Below are 22,779 nucleotides of genomic sequence, written 5' to 3' on the forward strand. Positions count from 1 at the left end.
AGCAACCCCCAGTGATTAAACCTTTACTTCTTTGAGGGACAAGAAAAGGCTGTAATGTAAGGGGTATTATTTTATATATACATTTTATATAGATCTATATCTATACTGCTCGCCTTAGATCATTTCCTGGTACGTAGTCATAGTGAGAACATGTTCCAAGCAGCGTCCCTGCCAGTGCTGTCCAAATAAAGGGACGGGGCCAACAAAAACCATTTGATTAAATATGGGGCTGATTTACTAACTAGAAGTGGCAGACTGCACAAGTGCCAGTTGTATCCAATCTGCAATTTGTTATGGACAGTTGGTTTCTTAGTCCCCCCATTAAGTTACAGACACATGGAAACCAGTGGTATCAGCCTTAGCCCAAGGATATCTTGGGGAGCAAAATCAAATCTCTTCCTCATTGGCCTTCAAGATGGCCGTTTGGCCAGCAAGCATTTCTTACATAAATAACCTCCCCTTATCATTCACACGGCTTTGCATTTTAGATTTCTACATTGTAACAAGAAAAGAAAAAGAGAGAAAGTGAGTGACTGTAACAATGTTTATTAAATTAAAAGATTTCTGAATGTTACTGTGAGCAGACATATTAACACAAAGGGAACTTCTCTCCGCGGCCCAATGGGTTGGAATTTGTACATGATACCCCCCCCACCCCCCATGTGAGGGACAATGATGGAACTTTATTATCGTTTATATTCAGTCCAAGAAATGAGATAACCCAGTAGAACTCCTTTATTTTGCAGGGGTCAAGTGCGATCCAGCTGAGAATGCTTAGATTTATTATTGATCTCCTTTCAGAACTGAAACCAATTCGCCACTTTCTTTTAACTCCTGTGGAGAAGGAGGAAAAAAAAATCATAAAATTGGCCTTGAAAGAGATGTTCCATGACTGCAGGGCGCTTGCAAGTTTTTCCTTTTAATCTCATTGTTCAGCATTATCCAGTTTGGAGCTTCAGCCACTATCTGGTTGCTAGGATCTAAATTACCTTAGCAACCAGGCAGTGGTTTGAACAAGAGACTGGAATATGAATTTGGGGAGGACCTGGATAGAAAAATACATTATTAAAAGTAACAATTTTGGCTGTCGGGGTCCCCTCATTTGGAAGCTGCAAAGTGTCAGAAGAAGAAGGCAAATAATTCAAAAACAAATAATGAAGACCAATTAAAAGGTTGCTAAGAATAGGCCATTCTATAAGTTACCAGCCCAGATAGGCTTCATTAAATATGGGCTTTTATACACGGATGTGTCTCTGTGTGGCAGAACTCCTGCGTTCCACCACAGCCCACTCTTCTGGATCTGTCTGTACTCATTGAGGTGCATGTAAGTGCCTAACGCTGGAGAGATCCGCCGCAGGAAGAAACGGCTGGACAGGAGAGCCAATGGCCATTCTCCTCAATTCTTACCCTTCAGGCTGCAGAGCAAACTACCCCCCACCCATCCGTGGCCAATATTCCAGGGATTCAGTGCTCCTGTGTACTGGTGCGGCTTTGACCTTTAGGGCCAATGCATAAGGGGAGAGTCGGGGTGATTCGCAGCTGGGTGGGTAGGCAATGAAACACACACACAATCGCTCCCCATTAAGCACCCAGATTCACCCCCTTTTCAGAAGGAGTCTCGCTGTCAGGCTGGCACATACTATTATTACCTCCTATGGTGTTTATTAATCCTATGATAAGAAGCTGAGTGGGGAGAAATGTATTGGGGAATGGCCTACCAAACAGGGCTATAAATGACAATGCCATTTTATACGCTGTGCTGAAACCATAACTCTCTATACTGGTAACTAGTAATGTGTGGCTGTATCCAATACACACTGGGCGGATTTGGATCAGGGTTGCTGATGCAATGGCCACAAAATCTGATCCAAACCCCACCACAGATACCCTAAGAGTCTACATATCCTTAATTACCCCAAACCCTTGTTCACATCACAAGATGAATATTGGAAACCAGGGTGAAGGGAAATGTAAGGGTACACGGACTTGTGGGTGCGGGGTCACTAAGGGTATCATAACAAACTGTGACCTGTGCATCACTATTGTTTAGTAACACAACAATTCAGTAATAACATTTTATTAATACTAGTATAGGTATGGGATCCAATATCTGGAAACCTGTTATCCAGAAAGCTCCAAATTAAGGGAAGGCCATCTCCCATAGACTCCATTTAAATCAAATTATTTGCATTTTTTAAATTTCTCTGTAATGATAAAACAGTACCTGTACTTGATCCCAACTAAGATATAATTACCCCTTATTGGGGGCAGAACAGCCCTATTGGGTTTATTTAATGGTTAAATGATTCCCTTTTCTCTGCAATAATAAAACAGTACCTGTACTTAATCCCAACTAAGATATAATTACCCCTTATTGGGGGCAGAACAGCCCTATTGGGTTTATTTAATGGTTAAATTATTCCCTTTTCTCTGCAATAATAAAACAGTACCTGTACTTGATCCCAACTAAGATATAATTAATCCTTATTGGGGGCAGAACAGTTCTATTGGGTTTATTTAATGGTTAAATGATTCCCTTTTCTTTGCAATAATAAAACAGTACCAGTACTTGATCCCAACTAAGATATAATTACCCCTTATTGGGGGCAGAACAGCCCTATTGGGTTTATTTAATGGTTAAATGATTCCCTTTTCTCTGTAATAATAAAACAGTACCTGTACTTGATCCCAACTAAGATATAATTACCCCTTATTGGGGGCAGAACAGCCCTATTGGGTTTATTTAATGGTTAAATGATTCCCTTTTCTCTGTAATAATAAAACAGTACCTGTACTTGATCCCAACTAAGATATAATTACCCCTTATTGGGGGCAGAACAGCCCTATTGGGTTTATTTAATGGTTAAATGATTCCCTTTTCTCTGTAATAATAAAACAGTACCTGTACTTGATCCCAACTAAGATATAATTAATCCTTATCGGGGGCAAAACAATCCTACTGGGTTAGATTAAACGTTCAAATGATTTTTGAGTAAAAAGGTATGGAGATCCAAATTACGGAAGGATCCCTTATCTGGAAAATCAGAGGTCCTGAGCATTCTGGATAACAGGTCACACACCTGTCTCAATACCAAATATACGTGTGAGACCAGGGCACATAAAAGAATAAGACCCGCGCCTCTTTAATTGCAGCTTCCATGCCAAGGTACCCTTGAAAGGTAACATGAGCCCCAGCAGATCCGACCTCTCCTCCCCTCCCCACGCTGAAGGGAATCAGTAGCCCAGCCATGAGCTTAGTCACATTCTCTTTTTAACATTTCTCAGTTCCTTTGTGATTCTGTAATATAGAGAATATTGTACCCCCTATGGCTCTATGAAAGGCTCGGGCCTATTATGCATCTCTGTCCAGACCTGAAGTGAATCCATCTGTTTGCATTGCTGTAACTTCATTTTGTGGGCACCACATCCCACACAAGTGAGTAGCACCTATTGTTGCAGCCAGAACTCATACTTGCTCCACTGTGTATCAGGGCACCTACATCATGTACTTGGTTCAAGAGCTTGCTATTTATACCCCTGTAAGCTGCTCAAGTTAGAACCTCTTAGTTCAGTTCTTAGTGTTTGAACGAGAGCTGTACACCAATTTTTGGCTCTTCCTTGCTTCTCTGCTTCTGAAACCTGGACGTTTACCCGGCTGCCAACACATTTGCTTATGATAATAAAAGCTGGACAGCAGCTGTTGTCTGTGTTATCTGTGCTCCTTATTTCCTCTCAAGGCCCTCCATGTCTTAAAGGGGAAGGAAAGGCTAAATGGATGGTTGAATTTATTGAGAGTCCCCTAGCAATTATAACCACTAATCCCCATATGTAATAAAAGGCACTAAGTTTGCCCGATAGCAGTAACCCACAGTAACCAATAAGGTGCTAGCTTTTAAACAGGTGACCAGTAAATGCTATCTGGTGATTAGTTGCTATGGATTACTGGTCCTATGCAAATGTAGTGCTTCTTATTACATAACCCCAATATCAATATAAAGTTCAGTCTAATGTGGGCACTGCCTGCGATAATTACATAACCCCCATATCAATATAAAGCTCAGTCTAATGTGGGCACTGCCTGCGATAATTACATAACCCCCATATTAATATAAAGCTCAGTCTAATGTGGGCACTGCCTGCGATAATTACATAACCCCCATATTAATATAAAGCTCAGTCTAATGTGGGCACTGCCTGCACTAGGCACCATCAAGCAATGACAAATGTTTAAACTACAAGTAAAGGGGTAGCTCTCCTGAATGGGATATGAATAGGACAGGGCCTGAATTGAAAGATATGGTATAAAAAGTAACAATAACCGTTAATGACTTCCAGGGTCAGTGACCCCCATTTGAAAGCTGAAGTCAGAAGACGAAGGAAGCGGCAAATCACTTAAAAACTATACAGGATAAAAATCGAAGACCAATTAAAAGTTCCTAAGAAGTGACCATTCTATAACATACTTATGTCAGCTACCATAGGCGACAAATATACCTGAAATGCTTTCCCGCTGGCAATAAAGTGGGCAATTTTGGGAAAACAAAGTACCACGTGTGCTTTCCCACCAGGTAAAGTCCCTCTAGGACTGATCAGTTCAGCTGTGTACAGCTAGAAACAAACTGCTACTGTATCTTTAAATGTCTAATAAACCAGCACTAATACACCGGAGCCATGGGAGCTTAATGGGGGACAATGCAGGCGTAATACTTCATTCCTGAGCTTCAGCACAGTAACACTTATTAGAGACATAATGTGAGTATAACGGCCTGGCACTATTATGGGCTGGCATCCCTTCCTCGCACAGAGCAGCGTACGAATGTATGCGGCAGCGTAAGATTCTGCGAGTAAGATTTGTAGCAGGCCAACATCTGTTCCTTAATATATCTGCCCGCTGCCTGCATTACTGCTTTAACCTTCTCCCATTTATAGAGGCCACCAGCAAATAATGTTCTTTAACAGAAAATAGAAGGTATAAATCTCTCTAGAACCATATGGTCATCTTTCCTGGTACAGATATACGGCCACTCGCAAATGCTAATTGTTAAAGCCAGAAGGTGCAGGGAAGGGGGGGACCATATATTCTTTACTCCTTTGCTTTTGCCTCCATTACTGTGTTATTAATGTGTATTAACATCTGCTTACATATATAAATATATCTCTACTAGCTGGAAGCGCTAGAGCAAAATGCTTGTAGAGGGGTTGAAAACACATTTGTTATAGGGCTCGTCAGTCACTTTTGGATGATCCTTTCAAGTGTTATTCTGTTTTGAGCATCGCTGTTTTATCTGCAACTCAAGAGGGATTGTTTACCTTTAAATTAACTTTTTGTATGAAACAGACATCGATTTTTTTTTTTTTCTTTTTTTTTTTTATGTTTTCTTCAGTAGCTCACCGGCAGCTACCTGGTTGCTAGGGTTTTGTTTACCTTAGCAACCAGGCAGTAGGTTGAATGAGAGACTGGAATATAAATAGCAGAGGGACTGAATATAAAGATAAGAAAAAGTAACAAAAATAATAAAAATTGTAGCCTCAGAGAGCAATAGTTTTTGGCTGCCGGGGTCAGTGAAAGCTGGAAAGATGTAGCAGAGGAAGGCAAACAATTCAAAAACTATAAAAAAGAAACAATGAAGATCAATTGCAAAATTACTGCTTGGAATAGGACATTCCAGAACATAGTAAAAGTTCATTTAAAGGAGAACAACCCCATTAAACGCAGCTCTATGGCAAAAAAGTGCTGCTGCTCTGTGTGTTACCTTAATGATGTCCAGCCCCCCGACAAGTTCTCCTTTAACGTAAAGTTGAGGATAGGTGGGCCAATTGGAATAGGCTTTTAAACCTTGACGCACCTGCAAGAAAACAAAACAAATGTACACATCAGGGCCAAGCACCAATCTCAAATAGAATGCCCTTTTAGTTGCACTGTATACCAGCATGCATCACTGTGTTGTGTGTTTCACTAGTTTTAGAATATACAATAAAGTAACAAGACATGGGCTAACCCAGGTGTGCAAAACATAAATTATATGCCTGTTATTGTTAAATCTTCTGCCATTAAGTGACTGAAATATATGTTTGCCTACTTATCAACATCATAATGAAACCAGTGACAATTGAGGTTTTACAGTGCCACCTACTGGAGCACTCGGGGTGGGACAACTTGTAGTTTTATTCAATGCACTTTAAAGGAGCAGTTCAATGTTAAAATGAAACTGGGTAAAATTGATACACTAAACAAAATAATAAATTTTTTCAATATAGTTTTCATTATACAGTTTTGGTTGAAGTTCCTGATTTATAAACCACTTGCCTACTTTATCATTATTGCCCACCTAGATTACTACAAACAAAAACTTTAAATGATTCCTAGCGTTCCAACTGTACAAGAAGCCTATTTGATACAACAGGGACTATCAGAGGTTCACCTACCACAAAAAAATACTTTTCAACAACCTTGTGTGCCTGTTGTTCCCCGTTAGTCTGTAAGCTCATGTGGGCAGGACCCTCTAATCCCCCTGTTAATGGTAAGTCACTGATGGCAGGCGAGTGGGATGTGGCTTGGTAGGACACTACTGGCCCAAGACAACTTTTTGCATTAAATAACCAATCATCATTTCTGAAGAACAGGGCTGGAAAACTGTGGCCCTTCAAATGGTGCCCCCCTGCTGCCCATTCCTGTTACAGAATCTCAGTAATCGCAGTCTCACTTACTTCTTCATCTTCCAGTATATCAAATGTTTCGTAGGTAACACTGAAAATAAAGTAGTAAAATTAGTTCTAGCCTGTACTAAATGAAATAAAACCACAGATAATGGTACACGTATTTAACTACAGAGAATAAAGTTTGCCCACTTTTCTCTAAAAACACAGACTTGGGCTGGAATTTCAGTCATGCAGATTTGCAACAGTGCTGTAAAGCAGAGCAACTATATATTAGGTCTAGTCTAGTTTTTTGGGGGTTTTCTTTGTATCAACTCCCCCCATTTTTACTGTCTAATATAGACCGTAACCCTGTTTGTGTTTATGCCTTGTAAAGAACTGCATACACTTGTGGTTCTATATAAATAAATGCAATACCATACAACCTTGATTCCCCAAATGTTGCTGGACTACAAACTCCCAGTATAAATTATCCCTTGATTATATGTTACTTTGCCAGCCACATCTAGAGACACACAGTTAAAGTGGTACTATCCCCCCCCCTTTTTTTTTTTTTTTAGCTAAACCATGTTTGGCCCTTGTGACGTAGATAATTGTATTCCTAGTGAACTAATAGACTCCCTGCATAATGGAGTCCTGCTAACGTAACAGTCACAACAAAGGGTAAGGGTGAAGACACATAGAGCTACTAGTAGCAAGTACTTGTTGTGGCTACTAAAATAGACAATTACTGATAATTATCACTACATGTGTTTTAGCAGAGGCAATTCTGAGTATTGTCTATGGCAGGATTTTTTTTGGCATTTAGTAGCCGTGACAAGTAGCTGCTACTAAGTACCTCTGTGTATCTTCACCCTAATGGGCAATGGTTATGTAATGGTAACCTGATTATCTAACCCACTTGATTAAACATTTCTGTTTAATTTTTCATTTTAGTGATAGGACTTCAATTGGATTTTTACTCATTTGAGTTGACTCAAGTGGGTATTACGTCTCCATTTCTCTGTTTGGTTTAGTGCTTAGTATGAGACACCCACCTGATAAAGAGAATGATAAGACTACATATTAATTGTGCTTTTTTTTTTTTTTGGTGTGTTGGGATTTAATTTGATTATCTACCTCACAAGAACCCTCATTTTCCCTTCCCTATATGCAACTTAGATCCTATAAAGTGCAAGATGTGCTGTTTGATTATAACAGGAAAAAAGTAAATCAGTAAAAAAAAAAAAAAATTAGTTTGCTACAGGACTCAATAGAAAATGTAATTCCCATACTCTGCAGATTTCTGGATAACGTGTTGTATACATTTCTAGATTCAGGGCGTATTTTTATACACTATACACATGTACTGCGACCAATATTATCCCTCAGTCCTGAAAGTCACATCATTAAAAACTACATTTAGTGATGGGTCCATTTCATTGGAAAGTAAGGTTGACACACATTGCCCATAAATGAATAGGAGCTGCCATACTGTTCTTTTTTAGCACAAAGGGGAATTCTGTGAATAATATTAACCAAGCCTTAGCAAAAGCGCCGTATTATGAATGAAAGCAATAAAACAGACCCTCCAATTCTATTCTGACTGTAGTGAAAAATAACAGCTAGTGAAAGAAGTGACATTTTGTCAATAGACAGAGCTGAGCATTGTGTATTAGGAGCTGCAGAGCAAGGCCCACCGGTTACACTGCCTAAATGACACATCGTCACACACGTGTGCTACTACAGCAATCACACAGATGCCTCGTACTTACCCCGTGTTGTTCATTATTTCTAGAATCTGCCTGCTGAATCCACACTTTGCCATCTAACAACAAGGAGAAAGTCAAGATAAACCATCACGTGTTGGAAGGGGTATGGAATTAAAGAATAAACGTAACAGCCATACCTCTTTGTTCCCTTTCATAAACAGCATGACTGGGGCTTTGTTCACAAGTGCCTTCAGCCTACAAACACAAGTTAACAACACAATTATTTCAATTGTCCTTTAATGTATCAAGCTGTAAGAAGACGTGCACCCTATATAAATTAATTATGTCATCTTTAGGGGCCCCAAAGAAGCCAAGGCCCAGACTGCCTTAACTTTATGTTTGGACTTTAGCAGACATACTGTTACTGACAGAGATATCATGGACCCACCCAGGACAGCACTGTATTCATGCTCACAGCTGATATTAAAGGGGTGGTTTACCTTTAAGTTAACTTATAGTATAGCAATTCTAAGCAACTTTTCAATTGGACTTCAGTATTTATTTTTTATAGTTTTAAAATGATTTGCCTTCTTCTTCTAACTCATTGCAGCTTCAAAATGGGGGTCACTGATCCCAGCAGCCAAAACACTATTTCTCTGTGAGGCTACAGTTTTATTGTTGTTACTTTTTTCTATCCAGGTCCTCACCTGTTCATATACCAGTTTCTCATTTAAACCACTTCCCAGTTGCTAAGATAATTTGGTCCCTAGCAACCAAACACCTGCTGAAACCACAAACTGGAGATCTGCTTAACCAAAACTACAAAAAATAAAATATCAATTGTACCAATTGCAAATAGTCTCAGAATATTACTCTCTACACCATACTAAAAGTTAACCCGAAGGTAACCCCTTAAGTACCAAAATACAAGAATTCATAGGTCCCAAAGGGGGGCCCAGTGAATTTAATAGGAGCCAAGCATGATGGGCAGTTGGACCACAAATAGGGGCCTTCTACCAAAAAAGTTAATGTAACTAGATTAGAGAAGTTACAGGCACTCAGCCCATTGGCCAATAAAATCTACACCCCTGGATTAGTATTCCCCCCTAAGTAACAGATAGCTTATAATGATTTCTTAAGCAATTCAGTTTAGGCTTGATATACGAGGAAGGAGGGCAAAGGAAGTATTAGGCATTTATAAATGAGAAGCAGGATCACTGTTCATAGAAAAACATAGAAGAGGCGAGTGATGCCTAAATGTGAATGGATTGGTAGAATACTCACCTCTCCTCTAGACTCTGGGCTTTGGGGCACATTTGGTCCAGTTCTCCTGATGCCACCATTTCCTGTAAATACAAATCTTTTATTATAAATCAGCAAAGACCCATCACACAGAGAATAAACATCAGAAGTCGCAACCGCTCTGTTCACCTTCACAATATCGAGTCCTCCCACCAGTTCACCCTTGACATAAAACTGGGGATAAGTGGGCCAGTTGGAAAAGGTTTTTAGGCCCTGGCGGACTTCCTCGTCTGACAGGATATCAAAACTGCTGAACTGGACCTTTTGATCGTTAAGGAGAGCCACAATCTGCCTGCTGAACCCTAAGAAAGATAAGAATGGATCGTTAAACAGAACACAGGTATTTATTGTATGTCTCATACATAAGGTGCATGCTCAGTACCCTGAAAATAACCCTATCCCATTGGGGTTGATATTGGAGCTCTGTTTTCATCCCACATGGCTAGAAATGCTGTATTTTATATACTGAACCTACTGTACCAGCCCAGGGGTACAGCAAACATATAAAGTTTATCATCCATGCATTCAAAGCTGTCCAGGCAGCTCCCCATCTTGGATCTTGTTAGGTCATCTTTGCCTGCCAGTGGCTTTACACATGCTCAGTGTGTTCTGGGCTGCTGTTGGAAAGCTAAGCTTAGGCAGTCACTGGAAATCATACAAACTAACAGAATCTGAGGATACATTTTAGTTATATAGGGTTTGAATCAGCAGAAGACAATTTTGGAGACACAGATCTTGTATTGCTATTAGGGCAATGGTGGCTTTAGACTGGTACAGAAGCCCAAAAACATATAAGGCAATTTTGAGTACAATTGCCATTTTTTCCACAATCACAGAGTTCCCAGAGGGAACCCAGGAGCTAGAGTCAGGTCAGGTACTTTTAGGCAGAAACTCCTTAATTCCCAGACCGAGCCACTGTTCCGTGTCATTTCTCCCCACCTCCTTGAGTCAAAATTATTTTTCCCCCTGACTTGGTGGATCTGCCTCTGGATCGGGTTAAAGGCCCAGGTAGCGTAGGTAAAGTCAGGTAACAGAGACGGTCCAGGTCGGGTTGCGAGTCAACTGGTTCAGGTTTGGCATAGGTTTGTCCAACCAGTCCCATGCAGGAATCTGCCTGGAACTATTGCCTGCCCAGGAGGTGGCAGTACCACCAGGATTCTCCTCCATCAATAGGCGCAGCCGCGCTTGATTTGGACTAGAAGGCAGGAGCACAACTATATAGAAGTGCAATGAGTGAATTTTGACACAAGAGCAAGTAATGGCACAATGTCACGGTTTAGCCCTATTCACACAGCTATAAGAGCATATATATCTAATGTATTAAAGAATTCTGTAATTCCGTATTTAAAATCATAAGCCTTGATTGATGTCTCTTTTTGTTCCCTGACCTACAGGATGTAAATACCCTTCACCTGACCTGTATCCAGATCCCAGCATTTGAAATAGGATTTTTATTTTCTCCCCTTACAGCACACACAAAAAAAAAAACAAAAGGCTGTGGTGCTCCCACCATATGCATCTTATTGAGGTGCGATGTGCGGGCTTGTATTTATTTTATGCTGCAGCCCAAGTGTTAAGTTCATGTACAGCCTGGAGTAAAAACACAGATTTTGAAATGTCTCATTCATCTGGGAGTTCATTAGTAAATAGCTGAAGGCTGATTGCTTTTGGTTATTCTGTTTTCCAATACATTCAATCATTTTTACTGTACTTGCCCCCACCAGAAAGCCTAGCTGCAGCTCTAGGCGATATGATGAAGTCTAGCAAGATTGATGGCTCCTATTTCAATTTTTTAAGGGTTAAAGAGGCAAAGTAGAAATATTAGGCTTTAGGAAACAACCGCAGTGCTGATTTACTTCTGTTGCTGTAAGAGGAATAACTATACATGTCATTAGGACTTTATGTAACTAACGTTTCACCCCTGGTTACAATTGTGTTTTGCTTATACCAGGCAAGATCTGTAAGTTCTAGCCACACACACAATAACAATATTGTATATCACATATGAATGGGATACAAGCATTCACTGCCCACGGAAGCAGAACTAATAATGCCTTACAGTTATTTATCATCCCCTCTATTGAGTTACAAGCATAACTGTGTGTATTTCCAAGAGGACCAAACAGGACTTATTCTGTTAGTCCATGGGCCAGTTGATTTAAGTGCATGCAACTTAGCACCAAGACAATTGGTTGGACCACAGGCCAAGTAGTTAAAACACAAGAAAAAAATAAAATTACTTTTAGTATATTATGGAATGTCTTCTATTGATATTCCAGTCTCTGATTCAAACCACTGCCTGGTTGCTAGGGAATACTGGACCCCAGCAACCAGACAGCTGCTTAAACATTGCCATGCCCAAGCCAGTTAAATTCTCCAGATTGAGCCACTGTGCTCCTGCTCATGATATCATTATACCGTGGTAAAAGGCCAATTTTAACCACTTGGCTGGAAAGAATGGATAGGAGCACCTTTATTAGTACTGCCGGCCTTTACTAGTACTGCCCGAAGGGGCAGATGAAGTTCCTTGCTTTAAGTTTGTGAAGATTCTCATTCATCCAGGTCATTGTATAACTGTAATAATAAGTCAAATTGGACTTGCTGTATTTTTTTTCTTCTTCTTGAAGACATTTCGCCCGTCGTCAAACTGGCTTTCTCAATTCAGAATGAGAATTGAGAATTGTTGGATGATGGTAAAATGTCTTCAAGAAAAACACAGCAAGTCCAGTTGATTTGGCGACTTACTACAGATATTATTTGCTTTAAGAAAGGCAGTGGTCCATGATTCATGTACCACCAGGAGTTTCAGGGTGCCACATTCTCCTACTATCCCCAATCCCCATTCTGCACTCAAACCATCCTAGGACCATGGCACTTGGGACAAATTCTCAAGTGATTTTCAGCCAGATTTTAGTCACAAAAAAGGTATATTTTACATTGACTCCTCAGCCAGGTCTGTGCACTTCACTTCTTCTGCCCCAAGGCTGCTTTGGGTAACACCACACAGGTGCAAAACATGCTCGGCATCTTTAGCCAACATTTTACCTATACGAGCATTCCATTGAGGCAACATTAATATACAGAGAATACACACCGCATCTTGGCTCCTGGGGAGATCCTTTCATGAACAGCATGCATGGAGCAGCGTTAATCAACTTTTTCAGTCTGCCATTGAGGTCTTCTTTGGGAGCACTGTTGGGGGTAGCTGGAAAAGAGGTGCTTGAAGCATGGCGTTGAACCCTCTTTGTAAGCTCCGGCGCATGGGCACCATCCAGTCTGTCAATCTTCTGAGAGTTCTGGAATATTACAAGGAATAATCTAAATCTGCATTGCTTACAACGATAGTGGAAGAATAATTTAACTACCAGGGAACATAAATGAGAAAATAAACTCTTTTATTGGTCACTACGCCATATGAGCACTGGCGAAACACAGCACAGCAAGATCAAGTTCTCTCTGAAAGCAGAACAAATGGATGGAAACTAAGCAAGTCGGTGACCAGTCACTTTAAAGGGGAAATTTACCCCCTGGTTTAACATGGAGTTTAATGAAAAGGGCTTGTACACAACATACTTACATGCATAAAGAAGAAGGAAATAGTTAATCAAATGGGGGGGGGGGGGGGGCAATTTGTTGGGCAATTTGCAGTGCTGATAATCACTATGCCGAGACCCGGGGCCAGCACTCCTCTTTGTAACCCCCCCCCCCCCCCAGTGATTACCCTTTCATTGTACTTAAGGTTAATAAATTTAATACTTAAGATTAATAAATTGTAATCTATGTTTTTTGTTACTTATTGAGCTAAACAGACACAAAAAGAGAAGCTACTTGTTTCTAACTCTAGTTTTTACAAAGTAGGTCATTGTCCAGTACACAGATAAACTCCCTGCAAAATGTAACTGATTATCTGTAAATCATAACAGTCACAATACGGAAATGAATGGAGGGGGTTGTTTATACAGAGCTCATTATCTCTAGTTAAACTAGTTATTCCAAGGCGAAAACAATTCCCTGTTACTACTGTGAGAAAAAAAAAACCAAAGTACCTGTAGGATGAGCTTTCCCTTTGTAATTAGTAAATAATGAAATATGCATTTTGCACACCTTTTAGCTTATGATATATGAAGATGAAAAGGTGCAACAACAGCAACAAAGCTCAGGTAACATCTAGAAAAACAGAGATCACACTGCAGAATTTTGGAATGTTTGCAGAATTGTGAAATATGTGCAGAAACAAAAGCAGGTGCAGCATTTTCAGGAGGGTTTGTAAGGAGGAAAAATAAGTTTTGGACAAAAAAAGGAAAGTAAAGCACAAACATGGCCATTAGAGGGAGAAATAGAGCCAGGTTTAAAGAAATTGTCTATCAAGGATTTTCTAAACACTTTGCTTTCTCAAGGTGCAAAGTCCCCTCTAGCCGTGTAGAGAGGTTAATGGGCAGGTTGCAGGGATACGTTGTCCCTCTCAGTGTATTTAATTAGATCTTTAAAAAGTTCTGCAGAAGGTCTGATACACAGAGAGGGGCGCAGTGTTGTACAACGGTTCATGTAAATCCCTGGTGCCCCCCGACATTCAGAAACTGGAATTACTTCATCTGCACAGATAAAAGACACTTAGATTTTTTTTAATTTCTTTTTTTATAAATCATTGAAACCCACCAGCATTTTTAGGATGCGTGCACATCTGCCGCTGTTGTGATCCAAATCATTCAGAGGACACGGAATTGTTCTTTGGAACTCAGGGAAGTTGTGGTATACTGTAACGTAGGGGTGACACGGCAACTTCACTCCGACAGGGCAATACTGGGTGCCATACTAAACTCAGTAGGGCTCATTCACAATCAAAGTCACAGGTGCGGTTGGGCAAAGATGCACACATCGGTTGCTGCAATTTCCTCACAGCCAATTTTGACTGCAACTGTATCCAATTTGGAAAACAACGCTGGACATAACTGTAGCAATAGCCAATCTGTGCACAGCCACAATAATGCTGCACCTTGCATTTGTGGTAGTAAATGGCCCCTAGTAAGTCTGGTAAGAGGGTGGGTGCTCTCTGAAGAGTGAATTTTTTTAAAGAAGAGGAGTGCCGGCCTCTAGCGTAACTACATGTAGCAAAAAAATCTTCATAAGGGCCCGGAGCGCACATCCACCCCTACTTGACCCTACCCATCTGCGTGACCGTCCGCCCGCACCTAACCTCTCTCATGTAGGAGAGCGGCTGGGGAGGGATTTCTATAGAGGTAGTTAACCTGGGCCTCCTTGCCCCTCGCAACCCAGGGTCTGCTACCTCTATAGTTATGCCATTGGCCCCACCTCGAGATCCCAAGGTTGCCTAAAATGTTTCAATGTTTCATAATCCTTTAGGGACCACTTTCCAGCAGAACTGCACTTTGTTTCAGGGTGTTCACCTGATTACGCCCCCAAACGGCAAGCCACACCCCTTAGTTGCTTGTAAAAGGATCAAAATACAATCTGACAATTCAGCATTAACGTTACGATGTTCTGATGCCTTCAATAGGCACCCAATCAGAATTTTCAGTCCTACCCCATCGATGAGCTGACAGATATCTAAGGTTTTTACAGATATCGGTTGCCTCATCTCCTACCATATACGCACGATCACCATATTTTGTTTCATACGATAATATCAGTGTGCGTATGGTCACGTTATGGGTCATGGTATACTGGAAGATTTGACACCCATGGCGTTACTGTGGGCAACAAACCTTTCAAAAATTCCTTCCCACCTACAATGAAATAAATCACTGGGGAAAAAACAAGTCTATTTGTCTCCTTCACCCTTAATCTACGCGCTGAACCAGTAACATAGTAAAGAGCAGAGGTAAAAACCTCTATTCGACTCTTAATAAGTCCATGGAACAAATACAAACAGAAAATAACCAATGAAGGTAAAGTGGCCCTTAAAAATGGACAAAATAAGTTTATAAAACAAGCAAACAAATGGCCAATTATATTAACAAGTATTATAGATACAGGTATTTGGAAACCCTTTATCCAGAAAGCTCTGAAATACGACAATGAAATTTCCCATAGAGACCTATTTTTTATGGATTTGCACACCTTGCTGCCAACCATTCTTTATACAGGTATGGGACCTGTTAATCAGAATGCTCGGGACCTGGGGTTTTCCCGATAAGAGATCTTTCTGTAATTTACATTTCCATACATTAATTCTAGTTTTGCCTCCAATAAGGATTAATTATATCTTAGAGGGATCAAGTTCAAGGTACAGGTATGTGACCTGTTATCCAGAATGCATGGGACCTGGGGTTTTCCAGATAAGGGATCTTTTCCTAGGATTGTTTTGCCTCAAATGAGCATTAATTATATCTTATTTGGGATTGAGTACAAGACACGGTTTTGTTATTACAGAGAAAAAGGAAATCATTTTACAAATTATTTGCTTATAATGGGGTCTATGGGAGATGGCCTGTATTTTAGAACTTTCTGGATAATGGGTTTCCGGATAACGGATCCCATACCTGTACTGTTTTATTATTACAGAGGAAAAGGGAATCATTTTCAAGCAATAGAATTATTTGCTTATAATGGGGTTTATGGGAGACGGCCTTCCCGTAATTTGGAACTTTCTGCATAACAGGTTTCCAGATAACTGTAACAGCTGCTTACAATTACAGACAGCACTCCATTTCCTCAGGACAGAGCTCCTTACCTTAAAAAACAAAAAGGTTGGCACGGAGGTAACTTCATACTTTTCCGACACTTCTGGAACGGCTTCGGCTTCAAGCTTAAAAGAAAAATACAAAAAAAAAAAAGCGTAAGAGAAGCAGAATGCGTTTCTGTAATTTTATTTTCCTGTCCATTTCTTTTTTTTTTTATGGCGCATGTTTATAAAATCCTCCCCGGGATACTTGCCATGTTTAAAAAGGAGTCGAACGCAAAAGTTTGCAAGTCATTTGCATTTAAATGAGGCTACCTGGGCTGCCCTGTCACCCACTGAGCTTGCACTATGACAAAAACAGGTTCAAGGGTTCTTATTTTGTTGCACATTTCAAGAGATGCCCGCAGGCGGCGAATAAAATTTTTTGGTGCACTAGTGACCTAGTAAATTTTCAATCATATGCAGCTACTACTATATTGAAATCCATAAATCACTGACCCCAGTTATGTCATGATTACAGTGCTTATTTTCTGCCCACAGCAATTCTAGCTGTTTGCTCTATTGACTAATTTCGAGAGGCAGTACATCAAGAGTGACATTTGCAGCTCTCTGCAAATTATGAAGCAAAAAAAAAAAAAAAAAAAAAGGAGTATTTCTTCAATAAACTATTGATGTCTGATGTATTTTTACTCTTAACCCCTTGCACAGAAGCCCGATTCCAAGCTGGCGTCTTGTTAAAGAAACACAACTGGGCAATTTTTAAAGTCACACATGGTTGAAGGCTAATAAAAATTAGTCAAGAAATAAAGGATTTTGTTTGGCTAGGGGGAAATCCATTTGGGGTATAAAAATAGCACAAGCACCATTTGTAAAGATGTCCTTTACTTAGGCATTCAATCTAAAAAAATCCAGGATACTCATAAGACTATTTGACATGCAAGTTTTCTTTATGAATTAAAGGGGAAACTAACTAGCTGGTACCTGGTACAAGAACTCAAAGCAAACTAACAGAACACCTACTAATTCCACAACATTTATTAAAGCACCATTTTATTCCTGCATTCTAAGCGCCCACTGTGATGTGCCACCAGTGCCAAGATGGAGCCTAGGATGGGAAAGCTGGGGCTCATTTATCAATACTGGGCAAATCTGCCATAGCAGCATGTCATAGCATGGGCAAATGTACCCATAGCAACCAATCAGTGCTTGGCTTTTTTCAGCCAGCTGCAGGTAGAACAATGAATTCATTGTTTGCCATGGGTTACCGGCCACAGGACAATTTGCCCAGTGTTGATAAATGACCCCCACTGTGTGCAAAACTGTCCTTGGTCCAGAGTCCACTGAGTAAGCATTTCCCATGACACCCTAAAATAACATAATCTAACAACAAAATGTGACATATGCCACCATATGTAATAAAAAGCACTAAGTTTGCCCAGGAGCAGTAACCCATAACAACCAATAAGACCTTTGCTTTTAAACAGGTGACCAGTAAATGCTACCTGCAGATTGGTTGCTATGGGTTACTGCTCCAGGGCAAACTTAGTGCCTTTTATTACACAAACCCCACGGACTCATGAACAATATCAACTGAGCCACGGTACACAATGATGTACCTGTTATAGTAGTAGCAAATGTTTCTTAAGTTAGGGTGTTGCAGCTATTGCTGTGTACAGAACATGTCACATAAGACGTTCTCTGCAGTAAAGGTTTTACAATCAAGATTTTAACATCAAAATTAAGAAAAAAAACATGATCCCTGGGCCTCCCCATTACTACATAATGGTCTACTATTCCAAGCAGAGTTCTAATTTGTAAAAGAATACTACAAAATGCAAACTTTCCATTTTCTCCTTTTAGTATAATAAATTATTTCTTCTATATCTATGAAGTACAGGTATGGGACCCATAATCCAGAATGCTGGGGACCTGGGGTTTCCTGGATAAGGGGGCTTTCTGTAATTCAGATCTTCTACCTTAAGTCTATTAAAAAAATAATTTAAACATTAAATAAACCCAATAGGATTGTTTTGCTTCCAATAAGGATTAATTATAGTTGGGGTCAAGTACAAGGTTCTGTTTTATTATTACAGAGAAAAGGGAAATCATTTTCAAAAATGTGAATTATTTGATTAAAAGGGAGTCTATGGGAGATGGCCTATCCGTAATTTGGAACTTTCTGGATAATGGGTTCCAGAAGGGGTCCGATACTTGTACCTTAAAATGTACAAGGCCAAGGACACAGGTACAAATAATTATAAGTACAGGTATGGGATCCATTATCCAGAAACCTGATATCCAGAAAGTTCCGAATTACAGAAAGCCTGTCTCCCATAGACTCCATTTTAATCAAATAATTCAGATTTTTAAAATTGATTTCCTTTTTCTCTGTATAAATAAAACAGTACTTTGTATTTGATAATTAATCTTTACTGGATGCAAAATAATTCTATTGGGTTTAATTAATGGTTTATTAATTTTTTAGTAGACTTAAGGTATGAAGATCCAAATTACGGAAAGACCCCTTATCCCGGATATCCTTGGTCCCCAGCATTATGGATAAAGGGTCCTATACCTGTATACATCTTGTAGCATACTTATTTATATAGCACCATACATAATAAAAATCCTGGCCTCGGAATCTATATTTAACACTCAAAGTGACTTATCCAAACAGGGTGCCCTTAGGGGAGACAGAGAAGACAGGGACTTTATGGCACAGAGAATTAAAAGAAATGTAAAAGTGTGATTTGTGGGCTGCTAAGAAGGAGATCTTGCCGGAGAATGGGCTTTTTTTTGGGGGGGGGGGGGGGCTATTATATTTATTGGCATGGCCCTCTGCCCAGGTGACCAATGGGTTCATAATTGGGCACCTTTGGTGGGTGGGCCCTGGTAACCTTTTGGGGCTGTGAGATTCCTGATAGTGGTCGTGTCCAAGGCTACAAAACTCACACAAGCAGTCATGTGGCAGCAAATCCAGGGCCTACGAGAGTTGGGACAAACTAACTGATTAAAACCGGCATCCCCCAATTACCGTATATACTCGAGTATAAGCCGAGTTTTTCAGCCCCAAAAATGGGCTGAAAAAGCCACCCTCGGCTTATACTCGAGTATATGGAGAATTTGAAGATGTACCTTAACAGTCCGGCATCCTGCTGTGTGCGCTTGCACATCCCCCAACGCCCCCGTGTCCGGTATCCATTGCGCCGATGCGCTCGCGAGACTGGCCTGTGTTTTTGTGCGTACGCTGGCCCTCCTATTCCCTTGCCTTGGCCTGTCAGCAGGAGCCTGTAGTCTGAATGCTGGGCCAGCCAGCGCCCCCGGGGAGCAGCGCCCAGTGAGGCCTTTCAGCCCAAACAGTACTAAGAGCAGGCCAGATCCGAACCGCCTGCCCCTATCTCATGGTGTCCGACAGCGACACGGAGGAATTTTTTGATGTCCCAGATGATGTCAACCTATCCCGTTCTCCTGAGGTGTGAGTAGCGCCCTATTATCATACCTTTCTCTCCCCTCTTTATCGACTGTCTCTTCTTTCATATTCAACTTCTCCCAATCTTTCTGCCCCCATACTACAGCTCATTTCTATTAGCTTGTGTTTTCTGCCTTCCTCTGCCTTCTTTATACATGCAACTCTCCCCTCACTGCATGGAGACATTTGTTTCTATGTAAAGTTTCAATTCCTTTTCATGCTCTCTTACTCCGTGTATGTTTAACCTGCATCTCTCTGCCCCCAAAATCATGCGTTACTTGTGTCACCCATGTGTGTTTTCCTTACTCTCTCCTCGGGCTCATTTCTCTAATTCTACCCACCCCTCAGGCTCACTTCCCTAACTCTACCCACCCCTCAGGCTCACTTCTTTAACTCTACCCACCCCTCAGGCTTACTTCCCTAACTCTACGCACCCCTCAGGCTCACTTCTTTAACTCTACCCACCCCTCAGGCTTACTTCCCTAACTCTGCCCACCCCTCTGGCTCACTTCCCTAACTCTGCCCACCCCTCTGGCTCACTTCCCTAACTCTGCCCACCCCTCTGGCTCACTTCCCTAACTCTGCCCACCCCTCTGGCTCACTTCCCTAACTCTACTCTAACTTATGAAATGAACAAACTTAACTGAAAAGTAAACCCAGAACAATGTCACAAGACGTGTCTCACACACAGGATGGGAGCACACACAGCAGGATGGGAGCACACACAGCAGGATGGCAAGTACTTGATACTTAGTATGGCAGCTTCCTTAGCATTCCCAAACTTGCCTGACAGTTAAAAAAAAACAAAAAACAACTTAGCAGTAGCAGCTACATTTCCCACCGTAGGCTTATACTCAAGTCACTAAGTTTTTCCAGTTTTCTTAGGTAAAATAAGGTACCTCGGCTTATATTCGGATCGGCTTATACTCGAGTATATACGGTACTCTAATCATTGGGTCATCTACACAACATTCAGTTCCAAATGCCTGCACCCTGACTAGACTAGTACAAGCTGAAGAATGCTCGCACTCCAAGGCAGAATATAAACATATTGCAGAATATTAGTTGGGCTTACCTTTACAAACATAACCTGAGGCTGCTCCTTCGCCAGTTCAGCCATGACTTCGTTCATTTGGGTGCACTGTGGAGCCCATGGCGCCCAAAAATGAACAACTGTGAGAGACCTAAAGCAAAACCAGGCAGTCAGTCATCTGAGAAACAGTTAACTAATACCAAGAACAACAGAAAAGAAAACCCAGACTCCCAGCACTTCCTAATAGGGATGCACCAAATACAATACTTTGGGATTCAGCTGAACACTGAATCCTTCGTGAAAATACGGCCGAATAGCGAACTCAGTTTAATGAAGGATTAAAGCACTCACTGCAAAAATTTTTCAACTTCCATGTTTATGTAACAAAAAGTCACGTGATTTTAAGGTAGGGATTCAGCCGAACCTGAATCCTGCTGAAAAAGGCTAAATCTTGGCCAAATTCCGAACGAAATCCTGGGTTTGGAGCATCCCTACTTATTAATGATTCATCCTTTATCACTTTAATATTTCAGAATACACTGTATGACAGAATAAAAAGTTACTTTTGGAGCTACCCTTATGGCATCATTACCACTTTGGGGTAGGGATGCACCGAATCCAGGATTCAGTTCAGGATTCGGCCTGTTTTATCTGAATTTGGATTAAAATCACGTGACTTTTTGTCACATAAAAACAGAAGTCGAAATTTTTTTGCCTTTCTCGCCACTCTTTAACCCTCCTGCCCCAATTTACATATGCAAATTAGGATTCTGTTCGAGATTCACTCAAATCTTTTATGCAGGATTCAGGGTTTGCCCAAATCCGAAAACCCCTACTTTGGGGTAATAATGTTGCTTCTTCTTCAGTAGGGCTTTAATAAATACATACACAAAATTATTTTATAGAATATAGAATTTTTAGGTAATGGCTATCAATGCCATGCCTGAATATTAGTCTCTAATGTATTTGTGTTACCTGCCTTTTGTACATGACCCCTTTCCCTTAACCTTCAATAAAGGTTATAAAGCGTACAAAGCACCTGTCCGGGTAATGCTAGGCATAATCACGTATCGCAGATTGCTCTGGCACATAATTTATTGCCTTGTATGTTCCACTCATAAGCCTTCTAACTAAATTCTCCTCTTGCTTTTGTCACCGTACGTTACTGAACTTTGATCATATTAAGGCCGAGTCTTTCTTGGCTGAATCCCTCGAGAAGGTCTGAATTATGGAAAACTTTTGATGTAGACATTTCTATTAAAAATGGCAGCGCGGCCAAACCGAACGCAGGCAAATGTTCATGAATGCGACTGATAAAATGCCTCTGGTATCGAGTGTTCCAGATATGTTTGAGATAAAAATGGCATGGATATTTCTCTGCTTGTGTAGCACACAATGACCGAAGCATTGCTAGGGAAACAATCAGAAACTTTCCTCCTTCAATAAACTTCAGTGGAACAGGTAAGAAAACAGAAACATTATTCAGTGATTGATTTATGGTGTATATAATAATTTGTGTATAACAGTCAGGGTGTTTTACCTCTTGGTATATAAGAGATTACTCCATGAATATCCTATAAATGATATCCTTATAAATGATACCTAGTGAGGTCATCAGTTACAGGCCAAATTTGTGCCAAATTACTCTCTGAAACTTATTAGAAAATGTATTACATATTAAAAGTGACTTCAGAGTTTCATGACTGTATAAAAGCATTTGGTCTTTGGCTTCTTGCCTTTACATGACTATAGAACTTATCGATGGCTAATTATAATACATTATATACAAATAATTATATACAATAATAATTAATAATTATATACAAACTTATAATACAATAATATAACAACCTTTTGGCTTCCTCCGGTTCAACGAGCAGTTAGGCAGGTTATATATAGGCACTAAGGTTGAAGTTGATGAACGTCTGTCTTTTTTCAACCTACATATATCATGTAAGTTGTGTCCTTATAAACAGTGCTTAGTGAT

The 22,779-nt window shown here is 40.4% G+C and overlaps 1 protein-coding gene across 2 annotated transcripts in view; it reads right to left on the bottom strand.

The window, feature by feature from the left end:
- Positions 1 to 22,779, bottom strand: part of glrx3 (glutaredoxin 3) — a 30,588-nt gene that overhangs the window by 2,130 nt on the left and 5,679 nt on the right. Inside the window, exons 2-11 of one of the 2 annotated variants that reach the window (XM_031905113.1) lie at positions 20,835 to 20,943; positions 16,342 to 16,416; positions 12,745 to 12,946; positions 9,780 to 9,952; positions 9,633 to 9,694; positions 8,546 to 8,603; positions 8,412 to 8,464; positions 6,709 to 6,748; positions 5,754 to 5,846; positions 527 to 834 (exon numbers count right to left, since the gene is read on the bottom strand). In XM_031905113.1, coding sequence (XP_031760973.1) covers positions 784 to 834; positions 5,754 to 5,846; positions 6,709 to 6,748; positions 8,412 to 8,464; positions 8,546 to 8,603; positions 9,633 to 9,694; positions 9,780 to 9,952; positions 12,745 to 12,946; positions 16,342 to 16,416; positions 20,835 to 20,943 — 916 coding nt within the window. In that variant the 3' untranslated portion in view covers positions 527 to 783. 2 annotated transcript variants of the gene reach the window in all.

Source organism: Xenopus tropicalis, chromosome 7 (assembly GCF_000004195.4).
Source record: "Xenopus tropicalis strain Nigerian chromosome 7, UCB_Xtro_10.0, whole genome shotgun sequence".
Lineage (NCBI taxonomy): Eukaryota > Metazoa > Chordata > Amphibia > Anura > Pipidae > Xenopus > Xenopus tropicalis.